The following is a 27,391-nucleotide window of genomic DNA, read 5'->3' on the forward strand; positions in this document are numbered from 1 at the left end:
TATATATATATATATATATATACACACACACACACACACGCCGTGACCTTGGGCATGGCAGAATCACCTCAACATTGGCATTTGGGCCCATTCCAATGTAGGTCATTCTCTTTCCAAGCTGAATCAAATCCCAACTTGATCTGAGACTCCTGCCTAGAATGCTAATGGTGAACTGATCACTGTGCCTGGGACACTGTGGATACTGGCTTCAGGGGAAGCTCTGGAAACCATATGCCAATGAATTCTAGAAGGCCATTACCTCCCCTTGCTGACCCCAAACCTTCTTTTGTTCTAGCTAGATGCTAGGCTAGCTAGCCAGGGAGCATGGAACTTGTCTTTATTTATCTTGACCTTTTCATGTAAGTAATTTTTATAGTTTCATTAACTAGTAAGACCATTTGCAAACCGCCAGGCAAATTTATTACCACAAACACTTCTGGGACTTCTGGGTCGTCTTAGGTGGAATGCTAATAAAATCAAGAATCGATTCAGAATTCCCACCATGAAAGAGGGACAATAGGCTTTGGTCAGGGCAGGGGCAGTGGGTCTCAGCAGCTACTTTGCAGAAGAGACTCTAAGACTGACTCAGACACTTTTGCTCCAGGCTAAGGCTGTGGCCCTGGACACTTGACTATTGATGCCAGCTCACTTAAGGTCTGATGCCCTGGCCTCCCATCTGCACTTCAGAGCACATTAGTTCTCCTGTCTATGTTTGTTCTCTGTGCCTGAATTTGTAGACCTGATTTTTCTCAAGCTTGGCTTGAATCAGTCAGCCAGAAAGTCAATAGTGGCTGCAGTGGAACTATAGACTCCAGAACTGGAAAAAACATTTAGATCATGTCATTGAACTCCAACATGTCACAGAGAAACTTAGTCCAGAAAAGGAAAGGGACTTGAATAAGTTCTCTTAGCAAACCAGTGAGAGATCTAGAACTAGAACTTACCTAAGCCAACTTGTGATCTGGGTGATGGTGTAACATGCGATTAAGAGCAGGTCTTTTATTAGTACATAGATATGGGTTCAAACCTTGACCACTGTATCAGTTACAGTCTCTACAAGAAACAGATGGTATATGGAAGAGGAGAAGTGAAGAGAGCTTAATAAAATGGTGATTTAGAGAGGCGTGAGAAGAGATAAGGGAAACCAGTAAGAGATTCTTCTCCCTTGACTAGCAACGAATTGCCACTCTCATCCCAAGACTTGAAGAAACCTTTAGCTGGTAGGATGGGCCACCCAAGAGGTCCAGCCACCTTGGTGGAGAAGCATCATCACTTCCAGCCATAGCCCTGCCTGGCCCATCTCATGCTCATCCAGAAGCTGGAAGTCAAAGCATTAATGCCGTCTATGGAGGTCAGTTTCTCAGCACAGAGAGTGGGGTGGAAAAGGAGCGTAAGTCCATCTGGAGGAACAAATGGAGAACATCTAGTACATGCATCCTCGGGGGTAACACTGGCTCTTGCTCTACTAATCTAGTAAACACAGGTATGCATATAGTTCATCTATGTGTATCTGATAGTATATAATATCAGATAGGTATAAGACTATCTGATATTAGAATTTCATGGGAGAAGGGTAAGTAAGAAAAAAATGCCTAAAAAGGGAAAAAAAGGTTGAGAAACCCAGAGCTAGCTAGTGAATTTGCACAAGCTACTTAACCCTTTTTATGATTTACTTTCCCAACAGTAAGTGGGTTCAGAAAGGAATCTTGGTAGAGTAGTGGGTTATGCATTGAGCTGCTAACCACAAACTAGGCTGTTCAAATCCACTAGCTGCGCCGTGGGAGACAGATGAGGCTTTCTGCTCTGGTAAAAATCTTACTGCCTCAGAAACCCTATACAGGGTTGCTGTGAGTTGGAATTAACTACGCGCAGTAGCTGCAGATGGGCTCTCAGAATATCTGCCGCAGAGAGATGTAGAGAGTCGATGGGAAATGGAGATAACAGTGCCTAGCACCAAAATCAAGTCAAGCCCATGGCCATTCTGACTCGTAGTAACCCTGCAGGAGAGAGTAGAACTGTCTGTAGGGTTTCTGAGGCTATACATTTTTACAGAAGTAGACTACCTCATCTTTCCCCTCCACAATGGCTGGTGGGTTTGAACTGCCACCTTTTTTGTTAGCAGCTCAATATTTAACCCACTGCACACAATTCCTGCCAAAGAGAAAAAGTCTTATCATTTGGCCTCTTTTTCACTCCACACAGTTACTAATATCTACTGGAACAAGACCATTGATTTCAACACAAGTGTTCACTGAATCATCCATAATCCTTGTCCTGGGCCCCTAAGAGGAAAGAGCTAAAAGAAAGTGCAGTGTCGGTGTGTATGGCTGCTACAAGGATATGCTTCCCAGGCTGATGGCTGTTTTTTGTTTGGATGGACCCTAAGTGGCACTTTTTGTTGTTCAGTGCCATTGATTCAGTTCTGACTTATAGAGACTCTGTAAAGGGTTTCCAAGGAGCATCTGGTGGGTTTGAACTGCCTACCTATTGCAGTTAACAGTACAGTGCTTATCCTATAGCACCACACCAAGACTCCAAATGGCATTTTTCAGTATTTCTTAGCCTTATTTTATGGTCTGTTCATTCTGGGACTGAGTAGTCAGGGGAGGAAGGAACCCCATAGCCCAGTTTCCCACAAAAGCAAGAGTGCGCTACATCAGGATATAAATAATATAATATGAAAAATATTTTAGGTGGTGTTGGGTATTATTGAATCAGTTTAGACGCATAGTATGACAGAGTTGAATTGCTCCCTGGGGTTTTCTTGGCTGCAGTCTTTATAGACGCAGATAACCAGGTCTTTCATGTAGAAGCTAAGTGGGTTTGAACCACCCTCCTTTGAGTTAACAGCCAAGTGCTTATCCGTTGCATCAGCAGGACTCCTTATTGTAGGCTTTGATACCGTCGTGGAATCCTGGTACGGCGCTGTGGGCTAATGCATCAGACAGCAGAGTCGTTTGAACTGTAAGGTCGGTGGTTCAAGCTCACCAGCTGCTCCTTGGAAATCCTATACAGGGTCGCTATGGGCCAGAACCAACTCGACTGCATTCGATGGCACTTAAAAATCATCATCGATTTCTGTTGTAACTACTCAATTATGTCATTATAGTACAAAAGCATCCATAAACAATATATAAGACAACTAGGCATGACTGTGTTTTAACAACACTATTTATAAAATAAGCAGCTGTCTTGTGGGCTGTGGTTTGCCCACACCCATCCTACAGCATTTGTAGGTCCTCTCTCCTTTGCAAGAAGTCCTGATGTTGACCCATTCAGTGTTAGAAAGTCTTACCTTGGGTTAGATCTGCTCCTTGTCAGTTGCACTCCTTGGTCCCTACTCTGTCTGGGACAGAATGGCCTGTCAACTGAGCATGTCTTCCCTCCTTCCTCTCTCCCTCCCTCCCCCTCCCCCCACCACTTTTTTCATAGTAGTTTGGATGAAATGTATAGAGCAAATTCATTTTCTATTCGACAATTGATACACATTTTGTTTTGTGACATTGGTTCCAATCCCTACAGTGTTAGAGTACTCTTCTAGCTTCCTCCCTGGGTTTCCAGTTCCCATTGGTCCTTCTTTCCTGCCCCTTCCTGCCTTCTGAGCTTTGCTTTGGGGCAGGTGTTGCCCTGTTGGTCTCATGAAATTGTACAGAGGGTATTATCGTTCACTTTTTACAGGCCTTCTTATTGTTTGGCTGAGTGGGGAACCTGGGGTGGGTTCAGTTCCAGGCTTGAAGACTGTCTAAGGGCCTCAGTCTCGGGGCCTCCACCAGTCTTGATCAGACTAGTATGTCTGCTGTTTTTTTTTATTTTATTTATTATTTTGGATTCTGTTGTATATTTTATTCCCCCTCTCCCTCTGTCTAGCACCTTCTATTGTATTCCTATAAGGCTGTCGGTAGTGGTGGTCGGGCACCATCTAGTTCTTCTGGTCTCAGGCTGGTTGAGTCTGGTTCGTGTGGTCTGTTTGTCCTTTAGACTTGTTGCTTCCTTAAATCTTTAATTTTCTTCACTCTTCTTTGCTCTGGATGAGGAGCAACCAAAACGTCTTGCTGGTAATGCTTCTAACACTCCAGGATGTTAGAAGATGAGGCAGGATGGTTGGCGGAGATGGGGGCACTCTGAAGGGCATTGTTCAGATTCTTCAGGGGGGCCTGGAGAAGGGATGTCTCTGATTCCCTGTCTGTGACAACAAATGGGCAGGCCTCAAACAACGCAGAAGTGGAGAGAGGGGCTGGACCAAATGCCCACCTTTAGTGTAGGGGGCAGAGAAGGGGAGGCCTGGGTGGCAAAACCCTAACTAAGTCCTGGTATGTGAGCATCCTAGCCCTCCAGACGGGCTGCCTGCTGCTGGACCTCCCTATGGCCTGGGGTAGAAACCAGCTACCAGGGAGGGCCAGTCAGGGCATGACCCCTCTCACTTTCAACCCTTCTCAGGACATCCTGGTGCCCAGTCCTGTCTACACCAGGTACACAAACACACAGTGGCCTGATTGCCAAATACGGCCATCTAAGTCTCTGGTTTTGCTATCAATATTTCATGCCTCAAACAACGCTATCTAAACAGCACCTATGAAATATGAATAGATTGAGGTTTTGACAAGCAGATAACCCAGGCATAATACCAGGAAGGTGAGAAGGGAAGGGGGACAATGAGGAGGGATCACCTACAGCTCCCCTGGAATCAAGCCCAGGATTTGTGGGGTGGCTGCCCTTTGCTTGTAGGGTCACTGAGACCAGTGTACTGGGTACAAGGATGAGCCAGGTTATATGTCTGCAGTCTGTGGGGAGTTTTTGTCTATACTCTGGGGTCTGTGTCTGCAGTCTGGGGTCTGTGTCTGCAGTCTGGTGTCTTTTTCTGTAGTCTGTGGTTTATGCCTGCAGTGTGGGGTCTATGTCTAGTCTGGGGTCTGTGTCTGTAGTCTGGGGTCTGTGTCTACTGTCTGGAGTCTTATGTCTGCAGCCCGGGGTCTGTGTCTACTCTCTGGAGTCTTATGTCTGTAGCCCAGGGTCTGTGTCTGTAGTCTGTGGTCTATATCTACAGTCTGGGGGCAGGGATCTATATCTATTGCCTGGAGGGGTCTATGGCTGTAGTCTGGGGCGAGGGTCTGTGTCTGCAGTTTGTGGGAGGCATCTTTGTCTACAGTCTGGATGTTTGTGTCTTCAGCCCGGGGTCTGTGTCTGTAGTCTGTGGTCTGTGTCTACAGTCTGGAGGCAGGGATCTATATCTATCGCCTGGGGGATCTATGTCTGCAGTTTGTGGGGGGCATCTTTGTCTACAGTCTGGAGATTTATTTGTGTCTGCAGTCTGGGGAAGATATTTGACAGACTGCCTTCCAGGTCCTGGGACTTTGGGAAAGGACCAGGAGAGGAACCAGTGTGGGGCTTGTTCACAGCATCTGAGGTCCCTCCTTCCCAGTAGGAGGGAGGCCACTGGTTCAGGTCTCTGGGGTCAGAGAACCAGAGAGATGGTAGGGTTGGGTGACATTCTGGGTGGTCTTCTTTCTCAGACTTCCCTCCCTCCTCCTTGGAGCTACCCTGGGCCATCTTCCCAGCCCTGTAAGGCACTCAGTGTACTGAAACAGCTTTCACCCCAGTCTGTATGGGCAGCCTGGGGTGATTCACGAAGGTCTCACTGTTGTAGGCACCGCTCCCCTCCCCCACCTTATAGGCTTCTGTCTACATGGCCCTTCCTCACTGGCTAAGAGGTCACACACTTAAGTGTCCAACACTCAGGCCTCAGTTTCTCTAGATATAAAATGAGACAGTTGGTCTCAATGTTCTCTGAGGTCTCTTTTAACTTTGATATTTGGCTGGTTCCTGATGTACTGCCCTCAGCAGAAACCCCAGGGGTCAAGGTCTTATTCACTTCAGTCAGACTGCCTCCTGGGAGTCAGTGAGCTCATCTGACAAGGTGACGAGAAGGGTTGGCTGTAACACGTACAGCCCAGTTGGGGAGCATGCTGGGACCTCAGTCTCTATGGAGTGGGCATGGGGGAGTAGCAAAGGCCAAGGCTAGGCTGAGGGGCTGGCCCCTGATCAAGGGCCAGGGGTTGGACACCTAGTGTCCAGTGTGTATTGGAAGACAGTGATCTATTTGAGGGTATTTGGAAGGTCCAGTAGGAGGAGGGGAGAAGCAGGAGTGTCCATCTGGCAGCAGACAGCCTGGTTCCCCACTTGCTCACTGGGTTGCTGCTGAAGTCTTCAGCACAAACCAGAAACCTCCCCGAAAATCACTTGTAGACATGAGAAGTGCCCAGGCCCCAGGGCTCTCTCCAGACTTGGAGAGAGCAGGTTGATTCCAGACCATCAGCCATGGGAGTACCTGAAATGGCTTTTCTGGGGTCTGCCTTGCATGGGACTGGCTCTGGCCTGGCCAAAGCTGAGTCAATAACTTCAGTGTCAGCTTCAGGTTATGTGGGGGAGGACCCTGCCAATATAAAAGAGGGCCTTACTACAGCTACCAAGCTAAAGGCTGGTGGCTTGAACCCTCCCAGCAGAACCATGGGAGGAAGATCTGGCAGTCTGGTCCTGTTAAGATGACAGCCAAGAAAACCCCATGGAGCAGTTCCGCTCTGTAACTCGTGGGTCACTATGAGTTGGAATCAATTTGATGGTAATGGGTTTTGGTTATTAACCTAACATTACCTTGTAATGGGCATTCAGGCAGTGTCCAGCTATTGTGGCAGTGGGGTGAGTGTTTGGAGGCCAGTGGTAGTCCTTTAAAATGTACTATAAGGGGCTACCTACTCGTCAGCCCGGGCCAGCTCTGGGCAAAGAGAAGGTCTGTAGTTGCTTTTAGAAAAAGATAGTTACATCTAGATCTCTTCTGAAAAAGAATTGACAGGGTTGATGGTAGTTGCTGATTTCCCAAGCTTTCAAAATTGGTGGGGGTGGCGAAAGAAGGTTTTCTGTAATCCTCCACTGATGGATTAGATGGTGGGACAGATTTCACAGGAGCAAAGGGTGACCTTGAGAAAGTGCGGATTCTGTCAAAGAGGCGAGAGAAACAATCTCCCTTCATAAACTGCTGCCAATAAGCCTCCCCAGCCTTGGAATAGTTGACGGGAACTTTGCTACTGTTGCCTCCCGACCTGGGAGACTGTAGCATTTGACTGCGTGATAAGAAATTGCCAGGCACTTTCTAATTACAATTATCATCATCATGGATGTCTCTCTTAATTACTTTCTTATAATTAGCTGTTGCTTCCACCCCTACCTCCACCCCCCCAGCATTTGTGTACTTTGCAGATTTGCTGACATTTGAGAGCCTCAAAGCAGGGACATTTGGGAAGGAGAGGAGAAAGGTGGGGGAAGGTGAGAGGACCTTGGTCCTTCCAGGCAGTCTGATAAATTTCAGGGCATTTTCAGAAAGACAGTAGTGTGAGTCAAAGATGGAAGAGACTGGTCATTTCCTAAGCAGATTGGGAAAGAGGAGAAGACCATGGGGTTAAAGGATGGAGTTTGTAGAGGGCCTCCAAGTATCAAACAATAGGGGAAATAGTCCTGAAAAGCCACCAGGACTACTGTATCTTGAGCTTGAGTGTGATTTTAGGCAACGAGACCAGGATGGAACACATACTTCTCAGATCCATTTTGAAGTTAATCAAATGATTCAGTCAGAAGTAGCTTGATTTCTCCCCAAAGTCATCGATGCTTTCAAAACATTCCTGGGCACCAAGTTGTTCCCGAGTGGTTTGTGCACCTTGTCCTGATGGTTGGTTTTCACTGTTTGTTTCTTCCTGCCTTCCTGTCCCCTGCAGCCCTGTGTACAGAAGAGTGTGTTCACGGTCGCTGTGTTTCCCCTGACACCTGCCACTGCGAGCCCGGATGGGGAGGTCCTGACTGTTCCAGCGGTGAGTCTAGGGGCTGCAGGGGTCACGTAGTCCTCTGGCTCTAATGTGGGAGGGGGCTATGGATGTGCATGCTCTGAGTTCTTGGATGTTGGGCTGGGGTGAGACACAATGGCTGCTTCAGTGCCTGTGGACCTAATTGAGGAAACTTTGGGAGCCCATGAGGACCATGGTGTGTTGTGTGTGTAGGAAATTGTGGGGTCATCTGTAGAACTCTAATTTTTGATGAAGCACCTCTGGATATGGTCTCTGAGGGTTGAAATGAAATGGAGATGCTGCCCAAGGGTGCAGACCCAGGAGGTCATATAGATTAGGCCTGGTTTTTGGTTTTGCTGGTCCAGAGGCTTAGTTTTGGTACTAACAGAGACTCAGAGATGACTGGTTTCTGAGACCAGTGGACACTGAGATGCCTCTGTGTCCCCAGTGGTCGGAGAACAGGACACTTATTCGGGTGGGTCATTGTGTTCCTGCATCTCTGTCGGGAGATAATTTGCCTTCTCCATGGAAGGCCTCCTGCTGAGTACATTCTCCTGGAATGCCAGTCTAGGTGGGTACCCTTGGAGTTGCCATAGTAGGCTTGTCAGCTTGGAGCATCATCTTTATGGTAAGGTCTGCTGCTCTGGAGATTTCGATGCCAACAGCCTAGCTGAAGGCACAGCTTTCCTCACTGGTTCCCTTTCTCCAAACACTCACAGGTTACCCTCCTTCTATTGGCACACTTTACAATCTGTGGTTGGGTGATACCGTGATCTTGTTGCATTTCGAGGAGGTTTTGGTTAGTATTGAAGCTCAAATTTCTTCTCACTTTGAACTGGTAAACATTCTTTCTATGGTGACTTGAGCGGAAAACGGATGCATTATTTATACATCTGTAGGAGCCACTTCTCTGTTTCCTATTCCACACTGACTACAGTGCTCATGACAATTTGAAGAGGAGGCTGTTGAGTTCACAGCAGCCCAAGGTAGTGCTTTTGCTCTTTCCCACTCTCTCAGCTGGGTGGAAATGCCTAGTGACATCTTTTCCCCAAAGGCCTTGACTAGATCCTCTCTGTCTACTCAGAGCAGGAGGATGTATTGGCCAAGCCAGTCCATGGGCTGTGTGGTTTTGATTTTAGCCTGGGTGGTTATCTTGGCACAGAGAGCCCACAATCCGTGTCCTAAAGATTCTCTTCAATGCATTGGAACCACCAGGAGCCACGGTGGGCTTCTGCCTCCATCTGTCACACTCCTTTGAGGTAGATAACAGCTGAAAAAAAGGTGTAGAGACTTCTTCAGTCAACAAAAATAAACCTGAGGTACATGTGAGGTAAAGGTCTGTGTTAAACACAACTTTCTGTGGACTTGAACTCCATCCAGAAAACATGGGTTAAATGTTTAAGGACTTTTTCCCTCTTGCCGATTTATAAAACTTTGTTAAAAATGATTTTTAAAAAACATTTTATTAGAAATTGAGTGAAGATTTACAGAACAGATAACAATGTTACATTCAACAAATCTATACTTTGCTTCATTACAATGATTGCAATCCCCTCCATGTACCATCGGTTAACAGTATTTACCTCTATTCACTTTAACTCTTGCATTCCTCCCTGTGTCCCCCACTACCTTCATCTTTCCTCTACCAACTTCCCTCTTGTTGTGTATTGCCTGCCCCATCATCCATGTTTAACTTGTGTCTAACCTTCTAGACTGTGAATAATTTTCCTTCCCTACCCCTATGACCTTCATAGATTTTCTTTTACCTAGAAAACCTTTTCTTAACTTTTTACAACTGGTCTCTTACAATATTTGTCCTTTTGTGATTGATGGATTTCACTCAGCATTATATCCTTCAGCTAAATCCATGTTGTAGGGTGTTTTGCAGATTCATCATTATTCTTCAACATTGCACAGTATTTTCTTGTGTATATGTAGCAACTTTGTTTAACCATTCTCCTGCTGACGGATATTTAGGCTGTTTTTCTCTTTTTGAGGTGTTTCTTGTGGATAGCATGTTGAAGGATCCTGTTTTTTTTTATCTATTCTGCTGCTCTCTGTCCCTTGAATGGTACATTTTAATCCATTTACATTCAGTGTAATTATTGACAGGTATGAATTGATTGGGTGGTAATAGAGACTACCAGAAAGATGTTTACCTGTGCTTTATTGGCTATGCAGAGGCTTTTGAGTGTGTGGATTATGACACGTTATGGACAATATTGTGGAGAATGAGTATTCTGGAACACTTAATTGTGCTCAGTTTATTTTATCTTGAAATCAACTTGACTTCCTTGCCATTTGGAAATTCTGTATCTACACTATTCTATTTGCTTTGTAGTTAACTTTACTATAAGTTGATATCTCTGGCTTCCTATTTTCAGTCTTTACTTTAAATATGTCTATATCTGGAGTCCTGGTGTGGTTCTGCTGTGCATAGGGTCGCTATGAGTCAATACTGACTCAATGGCACCCGACAACAATAACCCTTGCTTCTTCATGTAAGCTAATATTGGACATTGTGGTGTTATCATATTTGTATTTAATTGATAATTGTATGTTGATGTGTTCTTAGATGTAATATTACATTGCATGGGTGTATGACAGTTTGTATATACATAGGTTCTTTGACGGACATTTAGATTGTTTCCATCTTTTTTCTGCTATGAGTGATGCTGCAATAAACATGAATGTGTGTATGTGTATTCATGTCACAGCCTTTATTTCTCTTGCCAACTCAACAGCACTTAACAATAACAATAGGATATATACCCAGGAGTGGAATTTCTTGGTCAGATTTCTGGAGTTGTGTGGTGCTGTGGGTTAATGCGCTGGATTGCAAGGTTGGTTTGAACCACTTGGTCATATTTCTGGAGTCCTGATGTGTTACTGTGGGTTAATGCACTGGGCTGTAAGGTTGATTTGAATCACAAGACCACTCCTTGGAAACTCTATACAAGGTCACTATGTGTCAGAACTGACTTGATGGCACTTGACAATTTCTATTTCTAGCTTTTGAAGGAAGTGCCATATTGTTTTCCATAATGGTTATAGCATTTCATAATTCTACCAGCTGTGTGTAAGAGTTCTAATCTCCCTATAACCCCTCCAGCATTTGTTTTTGTTGTAATGTCTCTTTGATGAACAAATCTCTAACCAAATTAACTGAATCCTATTTGCTGCTGTTTATTATAATGCTGAGGGCAGACTGCTGAAGTTTGAACTATTGCTCAAGTCCTGGAGTCTTGAGGGAATAGAAATCACAAGGAAGTGCAAGTTTGTTTAGTGCTTACTGTATGTTTAGAACTGTGCTGGCCAGTAGAGTGAGACGTGGAGAATCTTTCAGATATAGTAGTTATCTTCTCGGGGTTTCTAGTCTAGTGATAGAGGTCAAACGAAGGTGGCATTTAATGATCAGGACTAGACAGATTAGAGTAGTTCTTGCTTCCAGAGCGAATTGACCAAGCATATAGGAAAATAGCTTTGTTACTGTACAGTACAAAACCAAGCTGCCTGATTGCATCACCCAATTCAGTCACCAGACTTGGTACAAAGTAACCGACTCATTTCTTCAAATGAAATACATTCTCATTGTTTGAAGAGTCATCACCCTTGGGTCTATTCAAAGCACGTACCACGAAACCCAAAGGAAGTGTTAAAAGATGGGATCCAACTCTGTTTTGAGGGACAGCCCCATTGAATTAAGGAATTTCATAGACTTGCTTTCAAGATGATTCAGAACACTGAGTGGTTGGTGCCCTGCCAGCAGCTTTTCAACCTCCAGTGACAGAGTTTACTGCATCTTATGGAAGCACTCAGGGCTATTAGACAACCCTCTCTGATGGGTAGTACGCTTTCCCTTCTGTTGATTGGCAATCTATCATTATCTTCTACCAATGGATCCCCACTCATGATACAGGCCGGGGCAGAATGATCAATTACCTCCTTTCTATGTCTACAGTCTCTCCCAAAGAGCTCATTGGACAAGGAAAGAGATTATCTGTATGAAGATGATCATCTAGAGTAGTTTACAATAACCACTGGGGCCACACACAAAAAACAGAGACCTCTCCCATAGGTCAGACCTTAAGCTATCTTCAAGTATTAGAAAACTGCTTTCCTTCTTCCCCAAGTTTTTCTTATCCCAGCTCCTTAGTTCCTCACATGATTTGTTCTGGACAGCTTTTCCTATCTGGTTTCGTTCCCTCCGAGTGGTCTTTCTTCCGCTTATGCTTTCAATTCCAGATCTGATTGTCCAAGTGCTCACTTGGTCTGACCTGCAACGAACATAATAATGGAGATGATGAGGCACTAGGCTCTTTAATACATATCATCTCATTTAATCTTCACAACAACACTGTGGTTTAAGAATTGTTGTTGCTGTTTGCCATTGAGTTGGCTCTGACTCATGTTGACTCCGTGCACGGCAGAAGGAAGCGTTGCCCAGGAAACACCCTTTTCACAATCATTGGTGTGCTTGAGTCCATTTTTGCAGCCACTGTGAATTTTAAGAGCCTTTTAACCTAGGGGCTCGTGTTCTAGTACTGCCTCAGATAGTATTCTATTGTGATCTCTAGGGTTTTCATCGGCTCATTTTCAGAAGTGGTTTGCAAGGTCTGTCTTCCTAGTCCAGAAGCTCTATTGAAACCTTTCTACTATGGGTAGCCCTCTTAGTATTTGAAATACCGCTTGCAGAGCTTCTAGCACCATAGCAATGTATGACTTCAAGAATGTGTGCTAACAAACCATTCCTCCTACAGTACTCTCTGCTCATCCTGGGTTCCATAATCCACTGCAATGGCCACACAGGACTCAGATACCAGCCTCACAATTATGAGGTTTATTAGAGAAGTTAACAGGTGGCAATACAGCATCAGGGCACAGTTCCAGTCAGCTTCTGATCATTGCCCACAGGACACACCACTCCACCATAAGCCTCAGCCTAAAGGCATTCAGCTGTAGCTCAGTGGGTCAGCAAACTTAGCTTCCCAACTCTACAAGCAAGTTTCCTACCCAAAGTCACTCAGCTTTTTACATGCTTCATGGATTGGGAGGCCCACTGCTCTGTCTTGTGATCTGGTTCTTGGTTCGGCTTCTGCTGCTCCTCTGCCACTCCTTCAGTGTCACATCTTTCGGTCCCTGGGTCTAGGAGGTTCAATGTGCAGGAATCTCAGGGTCCAAAGGATGCACTCCACTCCTGGATCTTCTTTGGTGGTAGTGAGATCTCCCTTTCTGCATCTGAGATGGTTGAGTTTAAACTCATGCTAGAGTTTCAGTTTTTACAATTATAGTTAACTCTGCTAACATTCATAGCTGTATCATATTATGCTATCAATTATCTTCTCTCATCTTCTCTTACCCAGACCCAGTAGGGCTCCTTGGAAACTCTGTACAGGGTCCTTATAAGTCGGAACTGATTCTACAGCACTTAACAACAACACCACAGGAACACAGCTAGTATACGATTATCACCCAGGCAAAAACCTGGTCCCTACACCTGAATTTAGAGACCATCTCAAGAACAAATTTGATGCATTAGACACTTAATGACTGAAGACCAGAAGAGTTGTGGGAAGGCATTAAGAACATCATAGAGGAAGAAAACAAAAGGTCATTAAAAAGACAGGAAAGAAATAAAGGACAAAAGTGGATGCCAGAAGAGACTGAAACTTCTTCTTGAACATAGCAAGTGAATGGAAGAAATAAGGAAGTAAAATACTTGAGCAGAAAATTTCAAAGGGCAACTTGAGGAGACAAAGTCACGTATTATAATGAAATGTGCAAAAACCTGGAGTTAGAAAACCAAAAAGGAAGAACACACACAGTATTTCTCAAGCTGAGAGAACTGAAGAAAAAATTCAAGTCTCATTTTGAAATAATTGAAGGAGTCTTTGGGCAAAAGCATCAAAAGAAGGTGGAAGGAATACACTGAGTCACTATGCCACAAAGAAATGGATTTGATGTTCAACCATTTCAAGAGGTAGTATATTGTTGGAATACAATTTGAAATCTTAAACAAACTGATGCAGCACCCTCATCTATGGCAAGAAATTTGGAAGACAGCTACCTGGCCAACCAATTGGAAGAGATCCATATTTGTGCCCATTCCAAAGACCAAATGTACTATGGAAATCATTCAACAATACCATTAATATCACATGCAAGTAAAATTTTGCTTAATTAAAAAATGGTTGCAATAATACATTGACAGGGAGTTACCAGGAACCCAAGTTGGATCCAGAAGAGGAACCATGGTTTACCAAGTGAACAAGCAAATCTATCTTGGAAGAAGTACAGCCAGAATGCTCCTTAGACACCAAATTGGTGAGAGTTCTTCTCATACTTTGGACATATTATCAGGAAGGACCAGTCCTTGAAGAAGGACATCAAGCTTGGTATAAAGTGGAGGGTCAGCGAAAAAGAGGAAGACCACCACCATGATGGATCGGCACAGTGGCAGCAGCAATGGGCTCAAGTGTAATAACAATTGTAAGGCTGATGCAGGACTGGGCCGTGTTTCATTTTGTTTTACACAGTGTCCCTATGACTTGGAACCAACTGGATAATACCTAACAACAGCAGCAAAACATGAGCTGGATTATTATGTTTTATTGCCTTCTACATGTTGAACCTCTGTTCATATAACCTAAAATTTGCATAGGCTTTGGTCTGAACACACAGCTAATATAGGAGAAAAGGGGAATCTATAAAAAAAATGTAGCCCTGAGATATTATATGGAGATAATGGAAAGCAGCATTCTTTTTTTTCCTAATTCTAAATTATACCAATTTATATTAAAAATTTAAACTTTAAAAACATAGACAAAAAGGTTCAAGCACACACACACGAAATCTCACATCCAGAGACAACCACTCTTGGCATTTGGGTGTTTGTCCTCCATGTCTTTAACTACGCATCCATACGTAGTGCTAGGCCTGTGGATGTACTATCTTATCACTGAGATCAACTTGTATGTGCTTTTCTTTAGTTTGCTTTTGAAATTCAATTTTATGTCATAGACTCATTTACTTGTCAACAAATATGAATCTCCATTTAAATTTTTAATGACCTGATTAGAATTTTTAATGGTCTTTTTAGAATCCATTGCATGGGTTTATTTTTTATTTTTTTTAAGTTTTATTGTGAATTATGTGATAGTTTACATGGGTACATTGGGAGAACATTAGTTTTACATTCATCCTATCATATATTGTTTCATTGCCATGGTTACTATCCCTTTCACGTATCACCAGTCAACGAAAGGGTATATTCTACCAGCCTGCTCCCCCCTACACAGGTCCTCTCCCTCACAGAGTCCCAAGTCCCCAGCTGCTCCATCTTTCCAAGTCATCATCTCTGCCTCCATCTCGGGGATTGCTCCTTCTCTGGGTAAGGTCCTGCTCTCTGCTCTTCTCCCTTCATGGTTCCAGGGACCTCCGCTCCTAGCCTGCAAAGTTAATCACTGCCCTCCTTGTCACAAAATGTATACTTTTACATTTACAACTTTCACAGTCTGCCCTGGTAACAATTATTCACCATTGTATCACAAGAGACCTATCTGCATTTCCTTTCATCAGTCCCCGCTAGACAGAGTGGATACTACTCAATGGAGATTCTACCTTCCTCCATGTCCTCTGGATCTAGGTTCCCTCTTGAAAACTTGTAAGCCAGTCACTTCTTGCCTTTGTAGCCCCTCCATTTTGGATAGCCAATGTTCAAGTTGCCCATCCCTGTCCACTCTGTGTATGGAGGGGGTGGGAATGATCCTTGCTGTAAAGATTTGTTCCTTCTTTTGAGTTGCTGCATCCATAGGTGTAGATCAAGTTCATCAAATTGTATCAGATTACTTTTTATTTCCTCTTCTTTCTTCTAATTGAGTTCTGATCATCCAGTCATTGAGGCCAGGTCAAGTGGGTATTATCTGCAAGTGTGGGTCATTGCATGGATTTTTGAATGTGCTTACCAGTTCTTTGCTGATGGGCATTTAAGTTGTTTCTAATTTTTCATGCATAAAAACACAACATCCTTTATCCACATCCTTGGGGCCTGAGAGGTGCCAGAATTAAGAATTTCTAAGTTGTGAGGTTGGCCCAGGACCAAGCAGTGTTTTGTTCTGTAGCGCATAGTGTTGCTATGAGTCGGTACCTACTCGATGGCACCTAACAACAATAACAACAAAGGTTAGAAAAGTATGTGATAACTATGTCATATGTGACAGATACCCCCAGTGGGGTCTGGGCAACAGCTCCAGCTCAAATGTAGTCCAGTAAAACCTGGGAGAGCTGGAACTCAACAGGACACCCTTGTTTTCCCATGTCTCAAGCTTTCCACCTTTGACAGGATGCAGGCTTACAACTTTTCTATCTCACATTTTAGAGAAAAGATATTTGAGTTTTCCTTCTCTGACAGGATTGTGCGTTACACAGACTCCACTTTCCACAGATTTTACTGAACTGTTTCTGAAGCAACACATGACGACACACCTGCTGACAGAGAGAATGCATCATCTCAAATCTGCTCCATGCAGATTTTGCTGCTAAATGAATTTTAGTTTCAAACTTAAAATAATAATATAATAATAACATCTAGAGATTTTGGATGTATGTAGAAATATGAAGAAAGGATTGTGGCTTTATGTAAAATGTAAAATGCTATAGTGATTCTTCTTATGCATACATCGTTGTTCACTTGTCCTAATTTCTCCTTAGGATAAATTCCTGGAAGTGGCGGGGAGGCTGATAAAGATCCATTACCCTATTGCCCACTCCTGCCCTTTGTGGCTGCCAGGGAATTTATGACAAAACCAGTCCTGGAGCAGGGGTGGAGGGGAGGAAATCTTTTCATTCCATTACAGACTTAGGCCTCCACAGACTAATTTCTTTAAGGACTGAATTAATTTCTTTCTGCTCCATAAACAAAGTAGGATGGTATGAATGTGTCTGGTGGGCAGCTGTTGTGGGTAATCCTGAGATGTTAGATGGGCCAGTACAGGGGGTTCTGTATGAGTTTTGTCCTTAAGTCTCTTCAAGTCAAAATTGTACATAAGTCTGAACTGTTAGGTACGGTTCTTATCTAATGTCAGTCACTGGGTGTCTTAGTATATAGTATTGTTTTCTATGTATAAAAAACATTAAAGAAACACTTCCAGATACATTAAAACATTTTTAACATAATTGTATTCTAATATAGTAATAATGTTTTGATGCATGTTGCAAAATGCATCCAGTTTGTTGTTATGAACCATTATATGTACCTAGAAATTGTAATATTATAAGCTTTATAGGGGTCGGTTCGTAACTACTAGTTGTATAGGTAATCAGATAGTCACATGTAATCCAGGAACTGCCTGTAAATGAAGTGGCTGGCTTGGCTGTAAACCTCCATCCCATCTAATAATGAAGAGTGAAAGGATGTAACGTCCGTTTGCACTGAATAAAGACGACAGAGCGAGTCTTATTAAATTGCACTAATGTCACAAGTGGAGATAAAAAGAAAAAAAGTTTCCCTATATTGAATATCCAGTTTTTTAAAGTAATTAGAAATATTAAAGTACTGACAATGATTGAGATAGAAACATGATTCATAACTTTTATTTCCGCACTGGGCAATGATCCAGTATATTTCATTTATGAAGTTTCAGCTGTAAAGAGAAGGACGTGAGCCAATTCTTAAATTAAATATGCCCTGTTAACTTTTATAAATGATATCCAAGAATTAACTTGGAAATTTAAGCTTTCATTGTATTATTTAATTATTGTATATCTTGTTCCTGAGTCTCTGCCTCCCATCCACAGTTCTTTGCTTGTTGAATGGCATTTTGCTTATATCTCAGGCCTCCCTAGAATGGCTGGCATAGTGATGAGAGGAGTCTTTGGGTGGTACAAATGGTTCATGCATTCAGTTGCTAATCTGAAGGTTGGAGGTTTGAATGTACCCAGAGGTGCCTCAGAAGAAAGTCCTGGCTATCTATTTCCCCCAAAATCAGTCACTGGAGGACAGTTGTACTCTGACATACATGGGGCTGATTCCATGGCAAATGGTAGAGATGAGCGAGAAGCCTGGTGTTCCACCGTCCTACAAGCTCCCACATTCATTGACATCACTAAACTTGTATATAGGAGAAGACACGTGTATAGGAGAAGACACGGGTCAGTAAAAGCCTGTACATGGAGTCTTACTATCTGGGGCACCAGATAGGTCTGTGGAATAGGTCTGAGTAATGAAAGCAGTAAGGTCCTGGTTGGGCTACTACCCACAGTAGCTTCTGCCAAGTTCTTATCCTGAGTAGTGTATAGGACCCCTGACGGACTTGGCTTTAAGATAACCTTGTAATTTAGAATGTCTACCAGCCCCCAAACATGCCATACTCTGAACTAGCATAGGAACCTTAAGATTGGTGCTTCTCAAACCAAAGTATGGGCTTGCTAGAGATTCTTGAAGCCACAGAACTTGAACTTCTTACCCTGGAATGGCACACTGAAGTCCCTGCATGGTGCAGATGGTCAATGTGCTCACCTGGTCATTGAAAGGTTGGAGGTTTAAGTTCACCAGAGATGCCTCAGAAGAAAATCTGGTAGTCTACTTCTGAGAAAATCAACCACTGAAAGTACTAGGGTGCATGGTTCTACTCTGATACAAGTGGGGTTACCACAAGTCGGGATCCGTTCCATGGTAACTGTTTTGAATAACATTTGTTGTTGTTAGGTGCTGTCAAGTTCTTTTCAGCACCCCGTTGGACAGCGTAGAACAGCCCTGTAAGGTTTCCTTGGCTGTAATCTGTACTGAAACAGATGTCCTGGTCTTTCTCCCTTGAAGCTACTGCGTAGGTTTGAACTGCTAACCTTTCAGCAATCATAGAGTGCTTAATCATTTACATCACCACAGCTCCTTAATGACTCAAGTTAGCATGGTAGTTGACTTAAACATGGGTCTTTATGTGAAAATGGCCACAGATTTATTATGTAACAACATGCAGGGTTGGTATTTGGTTTTAAAAATGCAATAATTTGAGCTCGTAGTGGGCATTTTAAGGTTACACCTAGCTTTTCCTTGGGACAAAGCTACTTTAGGCATGAATGCTGAGCAGCCGGAAGACCAGAGCCAGAATTAGGGCTGGTGACTTTGTAGGAATATTTGTCTTTCTTCAACATGCTGGGCTGTCCTCAGTGTCCCCAGGGTTTGTGCCTGGGTTGCTTGGCTCCAGGCTGGCATATGGACGCTAGCCTAGGCTATACTATCTCATCCTGGATTTCTCCAGGGTCTCTGCTTCTTTCTACAGAACTAAGTGCTAGCCCACCAGAGGGGATTTCAAAGGTTTGTGACAATTGAATAGGTAGGTAATGGAATGATTCCACTAACTTTCAGATGCCCTCTTGTATTGCTGGGACATGAGCCTCCTGGTTTTCTGCCTTCACAATGTCCTTCCTGTACCTACATATTCCTGGAATGGAGAACTAGGAAGTGTGGTCTGGAATCCAGAAACGAATTTCCAGTCTTTGTAATCTTATGATTTAACTTCAAACCATTGAATCCTGACCTGGGAGGGACCTCAGCTTTTGTCTGGTTTAATTCCATTGTACAGATGAGCAAAACCAAGGCCCAGAGAAGGAACATTGCTTACCTGAGGCCACCAAGTAGTTAATTTGAGAAGATCCTTAACTTGAGCCCAGGTCTTTTGACCCCTGTACCTTTTGTCTCCCACAAGCTGTTCTGAGAGGTCAGGGTTAGATTTATCTAACGGGCATCATGCTGGAAGGAACAGAGCAAGTTGTTCTTTGGGCTTTATGTGCCCATGACTTAACACAGACCTGACTGGCTTCTTCTCTGTTCAGGTCCATACTGGAGGACACTGGATTAGAAACTCCCGGAGGGGTCAACATGACATCTTCTGCCTTGGAAAGTATATCAGGTGAGGTCCTCTTTCTCAGGGTCACCTGGGTATACTTTTTATTGGCAGAGTGGCTATGTTACAATCTGCAGCTCAGGACATGGGGGCAAAAGGGGTTTCAGGTTCTGGCCTGGAACAAGTGAGGGGGAACCTGAAAGGAGATAGACTGGGACTTAGTGGGGCCGGCCACATAAGTATGTGGAAAGGGCCACTGCACAACTTTGGGGCTTCTTCCCTACAGTGGGACAAGGGAAGCAAGCATGAGTAGGGGGCTAAGAGGATGAAGGAGTAAGGAAGAAGCAGGAAGGGCCCCGAAGGTTCTGAGGACGAAGGTGAGTGTGGAACCATGCTCCCAGCTGTGCGGATGCAGCACGTTTATTAGCACATGGAACCTGCCCAGCGACTGGGTGTGTTAGCGTCTTATTACAAACAGGGAAATTGGAACTCAGCGAAGGAGAATAACTGATTACATTTATCCAGCTAACAAGGGGTCAGCTCTGGACTTAAAACCCAGAGCTCCTGTTCTTCCCACAGCTAGATGCTGCTTCTGATGGGTGGAAGTCCTTTGCCCTAACATATAGTCCCACCTCTGCTTAGGTGACCTTGTCTCAACTCTGCCCTCTCTCTGGGCCTCAGTTTTCTTATCTGCAGGCGGAGAAGAAAGAAATCCTGGTGACTCAATTGTTATGCACTTGGCTGCTAACTGCAAGGTTGACAGTTTGGACCTACCCAGCTACTCCATGGGAGAAAAGACCTAATAATCTGCTTTTGTAAAGATTACAGCTCAGTGAAAGGGACTGTATGTCCCTATGAAGGTATGTAGGCTAGACAGGATATTTTAACGTGTATTTATATTTGCTGCAAATGCATCCATGAACATAGTAGGGCATGTTGTTGTTGTTAAGTGCCGTCGAGTTGGTGTTGACTCATAGTGACCCTGTGTAGGGTTTCTGAGGAGCATCTGGTGAGCTTGAACCGCCGACCTTGCAGTTCAAATGCCTTTGCATTCTGGCGCATTAACCCACAGGGCCACACCAGTACTTCATAGTAGAGCATACAGTTCTGCAAACCCTTTAGCCCTAATCAAACACCTTGAAGGAATGGGTCGCTGGGCCTGGGGGGCTCAGGACCATAGTCTCAGGGGACATTAAGGTCAATTGGCATAACATAGTCTTCAAAGACATTCTGTATCCTATTTTGGTGAGTAGTAACTGGGGTCTTAAAAGCGTGCATGACAATCTAAGGTGCAACTATTGGTCTCTCCCGGATTGAAGCAAAGAGCGAAGGAAATCAAAGGCACGTGGGGCTACCACTACCAACTGCTCTGAAAAGGGTCACAATAGGAGCTTCTGATAGAGTAGGAGAAAAATCTGGAACAAAACTAAAAATCATTTTAAAAAGACCAGCCTTACTGGTCTGGTAGAGACTGGCATCGCCCCAGAAACTACGGCCCTTAGTTACCCCTTCAAGCCTGGAACTGAACTCCTCCACGGCTCCACTTGTACATACCAGGACTGGACTCCTGGGCAAGTGTTGCCCCTTTTGGTCTTTTATGGTTGATTGTTCTAAGGATTGTGCTCCTTCCTGATGTTACCGTTCACCTTTGTTGTTGTTATTAAGTGCTGTGGTGTTGGTTCCAAATCATAGAGACCCTGTGTAGACCTGTGCTGAGCTGGTGGGTTTGAACTGCTTACTTTTCTGTTAGCAATCCAGTGTTTATCCTATAGAGCCACACCAGAATTCCAGCCAAACAATAAACAGACCTATAAGGTGGACCTGGTGTGATGCTATAGGATAAGCACTGGACTGCTAAACCACAAGATCAGCAGTTGAAGCCCACTAGTCGCTCCTCAGAAACCCTGTACTGGGTCACTGTGAGTTGGATCCACCTCAATCACACTTAACAACAACAGCATAAGGTGGACCTGGTACTGCACTGTAGGATAAGCACTGGACTGCTAACTGCAAAGTCAAACCCACCAGTGGCTCTCTGGAAACCCTTTAGAGGGTCACTAGGAGTCGGAACCGACTCAAGGGTACTTAGCAACAACAAAGGTGAACACCAACACCCGGAAGGAACATGTTCTGCGAACAGTCAACCTTACAAGATCAAAAACTGGGCAGCATTTGCCTAGAGGTAAAGTTCTGGTGTGGTGCTGTAGGATAAGCACTGGGCTGCTAACCATGAGGTCAATGATTCAAACCCATTAGCCGCTCCTTGGAAACCTTATACAGGGTTGCTATGAGTTGGAACCGACTTGAGGGCACTTAAGAACACAGTAACGAAGTTCAGAAGGTTGGAAGGGACAGGAAAAAAGACAAATGGAAATGGGAAAGACAGGGAAGAGATAGGGACGAATGCAGTTACATTGTGGGGATCGTAATCAACATCACAAAACAAAATGTGTAAGAACTGTTGAATGGAAAACCAATTTGCTCTGTAAACTCTGACCCAAGTCACAGTAAAAAATTTAAAAGAAAGAAAGAAAAGATTACTGCCCAGAAAACCCTGTGGAGCAGTTCTGCTGTATCACATGGGTCGCCATGAGTTGAAATACACTCCCTGGCACTCAAGAACAAAATGAGGACAACGGGGGTATTCCAGCTCTAAAATCCCATGATACTCTGTTTCCAGAAGGTCACTGGCCTACTGGAAGATTCTGTGACCTTCCCCTCTGACCTTTCTGATGGAGGGAATCTGGGTCCCTCCCAGCCCTCACCTCCCTAGATGGGGCTCCTGGGGAGCCTGTGGTTGATCTGGTACAGACAGGTGCTCATTTGGAGGGATGCGGAGAGGCACCAAGCCAACCAGGAGGCTGCAGCTCTCTCTCGGGTTGTTTGTTCACTACACCGCACCGGCTGTCAAGGTTAAAGCAACTTCAGATGAATCACCACAAAGCAATTACACTTTCTGTTTCTTGCATGCTGCTCTGCTCAGCCTAAGGCTCCCGCCTCACAACCGCCTGGGCCACATTCTGCTGGCATCTGGTCTGCCCATGGGCCTCCCCAGGACAGTGGGCTCCGTGTTGCTGCCAAGCAAGGGGCCCAGTCACTGTGACGGGAACAGAAGGGAGCTGGGAGCTGTGGACGAGGCAGCAAATGCTTTTTTAAATGTCTGTGTATGAGAGGAGCAGCCGCAATGCTCTCAGAATTCTAATTTTGAACAAAAGAATTCAATACCCCACTGGTTCCTTGGGCTCTGTTCTTGAATTCCATTTAATACACATTAAACTGAGCACTTCTCAGTGGTCAATGCCCTCCCTTCCCCTAGCTAGTCAGGGGTGAAGGAAGGGGTTCAGGGATAAAGAGGGCACAGCCCCTATCCTCAGAGAACTTTTAGGTAGGAGCCAGAAGACCAGAGAGGAGGGAGAAGAAAGGGGAAGGGGGAATACAAGGCTCTTTTATGGGAGGGGTACCCCAGGAGCCACAGGAAAGCCATAGTGGGAAGTGGGGGTAAGGAGTCAGGTGCAGACTGCCATTCCCATTTTAGATGGAGAAACTGAGGCATGCAGAGAGGTGAAGTGGTGTGGTGTGTGTGACTCCATGCTCTTCCTACCAGTGTGCAGCATGAACTCAACTGTGAGGCAGCCTGTGACAAAGGCCCAGCCAGCCCCTGAGTCCTGAGCGGCTGAGAGCTGCTCAGGAAGGACATTGGCCTCTCTGAACTCTGTTGGCCCTTGGCTGCCACCTCTCTCAGCCACTGCCTCCATCTCTTTTGAGAGCCCTCAGTGCTGGCTGTGCTCTGGGAGCTGGTGAAGAGATTTATTTCCTCCCTTCCAGGAGCTCCAGGCAATCAGGACTACATGCTGGGGAAGGGGCTCTGGTGGCACAGTGGTTTAAGCATTGGGTTGCTAAAAGGTTCGAGGTTTGTACTACTAGTCATTCCTTGGGAGGAAGATGTGGTCTCCTTGGAAACCTTATGGGCAATTCTACTCCACCTTACAGTCTTGCTGTGATTGGCTGGGTTGGGTTCCATGCTGGGGCAGGAGTCCTGGTGGTGACCCAAAATTGGTGGTTCAAGCCCACTCAGTGACTCTTCAGGAGACAAGACTGGCCATTTGAGCCAATAAAGATGGTAGCCTAGAAAGAACTACAGGGCAAGTTTCTGTCCCATATATAGGGTTGCTGTGAGTCAAAATGTACTCAATGGCACCTAAGAGCAGATACTGTGTGAAGGTGCCCTGCCCTCGTGGGCCCAGACCATCAAGGTGAGGATGAGATAGGGTGGGGGGCAGCAAAGACAGTCCATGGGGACCCCAGAATGTGGGACTGAAAACAACTGGTCATCCCCTACTCTTTGATGTTATGTGCTGTTGAGTTGGTTTCAACTTATATTGACCCTGCGTAGGGTTTCTGAGGACTGGCTGGTAAGCCTGTGGTTCCTGATCATGCGGTCCAGTGCATTAACCTGCAGTGCCACACTAGGACTCCCTCACCCTGTATCTACCCTTTAGTTGGGTCCTGTGATAAGGTCACTAGGAAAGGAAGGGGGTCCCCACCCTTCATAGGTCCTAAGGGAGGCTGTCCATGGGGTAGGCGGAGGGAGGAGAGTTACTCTTCTCCTTCCTCTGTGTCCAGGCTGAGTGCCACCCCTCCGTCTTATAGATCCGGGGAGATAGTAGTACAGCCAGCCCATCTGAACTGGGTTATGGTGAGGCTCAGGCACTTGTGGCCTTGGGCATTGCTGTACCTGATGTGGTACAAAGAGCCCTGGGTCTGAGTGTGAGGGGCCTGGGGGAGGGAGGGACATTCTGCTCATCTCAGCCCCCCGTGCATCTGCTCCTTGAGAACAGAATAAAAAACATGCAGGGAATCTCAAGAGCTGGGGAGACGGAGGTGGGTGGGAGAACCCGCCTGCAGTGTGACTAAAGCCAAACAGAGTATCGAAAGCTGAGCTGGCGGCAGCGTGTGGGGCTGGAAGCCAGCACTGACACCCCTCCTGGCCCCACGCAGGCATGAGAAAGACACTGTGCCCCTGCGCTTCCAGGGGTGGCATGTGGGCAGCATCTCCGTGGGAAACACGGTTCCTGAGGAAAAGGACTCACGAAGCACTCCCACCCGACCACCAGCTCTGACACCCACCAGCTCTGACACTCTGAAAAGTAGGGGAGGGAGGGGGAGTAGAGGTGTCACCAGGGTTGGAGTCACCCAGTGTGGTAATTCACAGACCTCCCATACCAGACCATACAGAATCCTTCCTAATCTTTATTACCCATTTTAATCATAGAATCGCAGGTAATTGTAATTAGGGAATGATGACAGCACTCAGCTGCTCCAGAGTGTGGGCTCATTTCACTTGGGCATATTTCTTCCAGAATCTGGGGCTGCGGTGGGGAGGTAGCATTTGAGGCTGAAAGGAAAGGAGACCTAGACTTTGTTCCTGCTTCTGGCATGTATCGAGTACTTACTATGTGCCCTGTCCTATGTTAATTCATTACTGGTAAGTACCATTGAGTCAGTTCCAACCCATAGTGACCCTGTATAGGGTTTCTGAGGAGTGGCCTTGCAGTTCAAACCGACCTTGCAGTCCAGTGCATTAACCTGCAGTGCCACACCAGAACTCCTGTTAATTCCTGTTAGTCCCATCTCTTCAATGAAGAAATTGAGGCTTAAGAAAGGTTAAGTGATTGGGCCAAGGGCGCACAGCTAGTGAGTGGCAGGATTGAAACTCTGGCATTCTGTCTTTGAAGACCACACCCACAATTCTTATTAATATCTCCTACCAGGAGCTCTGGTAGCATAGTGGTTACGAATCGGGCTGTGAGCCTCAGGGTCAGTGGTTCGAAACTACCAGTTGTTCAGCAGGCGAAAGATGAGGCTTTCTGCTCCCGTAAAGATTTACAGCCTCAGAAACCCTGTACAGGGTCGCTATGAGTCAGAACCGACTCCACAGCACATCACAACAACAACCAGGGCTTTCTGTTTGCCCTCTCAAGCTCCTCCCACACACAGAGTGAGGGAAGGAATGCAAATTGGGTAATGTCATTTCCCTGACTCTGTTGGGTGGCGCTGAAGTATAAGCACTGGACTGCTAACTGTAAGGTCGGCAGCTCAAACCCGCCAGTTACTCATAGGGAGCCTTACACAGGGTCGCTGTGAGTTGGAACCGACTTGACAGCACTAAACAGCATTGCCTACGGTGAGATGAGATGACACAGTGGAAGCAACTGTGGACTCAAACATAACAATGGTGAGGATAGTACAGGACTGGGCAGGGTTTGCTTCTGATGTGCGGAGGGAGTCGGAACCCATGACACCTAACAATATAGCAACATTGACTCTAGGAAGGTGCCCCAACTCCAGTTTTCCACCTCATTTCCCATCATCCCCACCCCCACTACTCCTCTTTCCCCTCATGTTGTTGTTGTTGTGTGCCGTGGAGTCGGTTCTGACTCATAGCGACCCTGTATAGGGTTTCTGAGGCTGTATATCTTTACGGGAGCAGAAAGCCTCATCTTTCTCCCATGGAACAGCTGGTAGTTTCGAACTGCTGACCTTGCGGTTCGCAGCCCGATTTGTAACCACTACGCTACCAGAGCTCCTTTCCCCTCATACCACTTTTCTTTATCCACAGACACATTGCTCTTTAGCCTTCAAAGCCCAATTCCGATGCCACCTCTGCTGTGAAGCCCTGATTCCCATAGGCTTTGAACTGTGTTTATATATGGCCAGAGGTGTCCTCCCCATACTGGGTGATTATTATTTGATTGTGTGTTTACTTCCCTCCCACCCCTATCTCCTGAAGCCTTCTTCATAGCAGGGCCCATGTCTTACCTGTCTGTGACCCCCCCCCCCAGGCCCAGCATGCACGGTGTTGGGTGGGATCCCATGGATTTGCTGCCCTGTTTTGTCATGTCTTTTGTTCCTCCAGCATGATGCCCTAGTGATAGTGCTGGTAGTAACAGGCCTCTGGGATAGATGTATTAAAGAATTCAACGCCATGTTCCAAAGTCACTTCTAACCTATTGGGAGAGTCCAGACACATGCCCCAAGAATTATAATGTGAGGTCATGTGGCCAGGAATCAGATTTGTCCATCACAGGAAGAGAGATCATGTTCACCTGGGAAGACAGGAAAGATACCAAGAAGGCAACAGAACCAGAACTCAAAGGATGAGATTTGAGTTTTCAATAGCCAGGAATGGAAAAAGAAGGCAGGTAGACCCATGTATCCAAAGGCACCCACTGTTAGGAGAGCAGAGTGGAAGCAGTGGGTTTCTAGGGAGGAGGAGTAGAAGTCAGACTGGGCCGGGCCAGATGGTGTAGGCTCATTTGGATCAAACTGGTCTGTAGTGTTTCCTGGTGGGACAACCCTCTAATTTATTTTTCTCCCAAGTAGTCTGTGACCAGATCTGAGCCTGAGTATAAGAAGAGGGGAGGGAGATGCTGGAAGCTAGGACCTGCCTCTTCCCCTTGGCCAGTCCCTCCAGGACAGCTGGGCCATGCTCTCCTTCTCCAGTTCCTGACTGGAGCTAACTGTAGAACATATGTCAGGCTCTCTTGGCGCTGGGTGAGAAGCAGATTGGATGGGGTGAATTTTGTTGGGGGCAGAGACTGCTGCAATTAAGAGCTGGTGAATGGGTCTGGGCAGGTGGTAACCCACAGATGCCAGGCTGGACATGTCCTGGCCTGACACCCTTCTGCCTGGATACATTAGGGAAGCCAGCCCTGATAG

The 27,391-nt window shown here is 45.4% G+C and overlaps 1 protein-coding gene across 1 annotated transcript in view; it reads left to right on the forward strand.

Moving 5' to 3' along the window:
- Nucleotides 1-27,391, forward strand: part of MEGF11 (multiple EGF-like-domains 11) — a 331,130-nt gene that overhangs the window by 52,642 nt on the left and 251,097 nt on the right. Inside the window, exon 4 of the mRNA XM_006831516.1 lies at nucleotides 7,764-7,856. Within this exon, the coding sequence (XP_006831579.1) occupies nucleotides 7,764-7,856 (93 nt within the window). The remainder of the gene's footprint in view (nucleotides 1-7,763; nucleotides 7,857-27,391) is intronic.

Source organism: Chrysochloris asiatica, unplaced genomic scaffold (genome assembly GCF_000296735.1).
Source record: "Chrysochloris asiatica unplaced genomic scaffold, ChrAsi1.0 scaffold00004, whole genome shotgun sequence".
Taxonomy (NCBI): Eukaryota; Metazoa; Chordata; class Mammalia; order Afrosoricida; family Chrysochloridae; genus Chrysochloris; species Chrysochloris asiatica.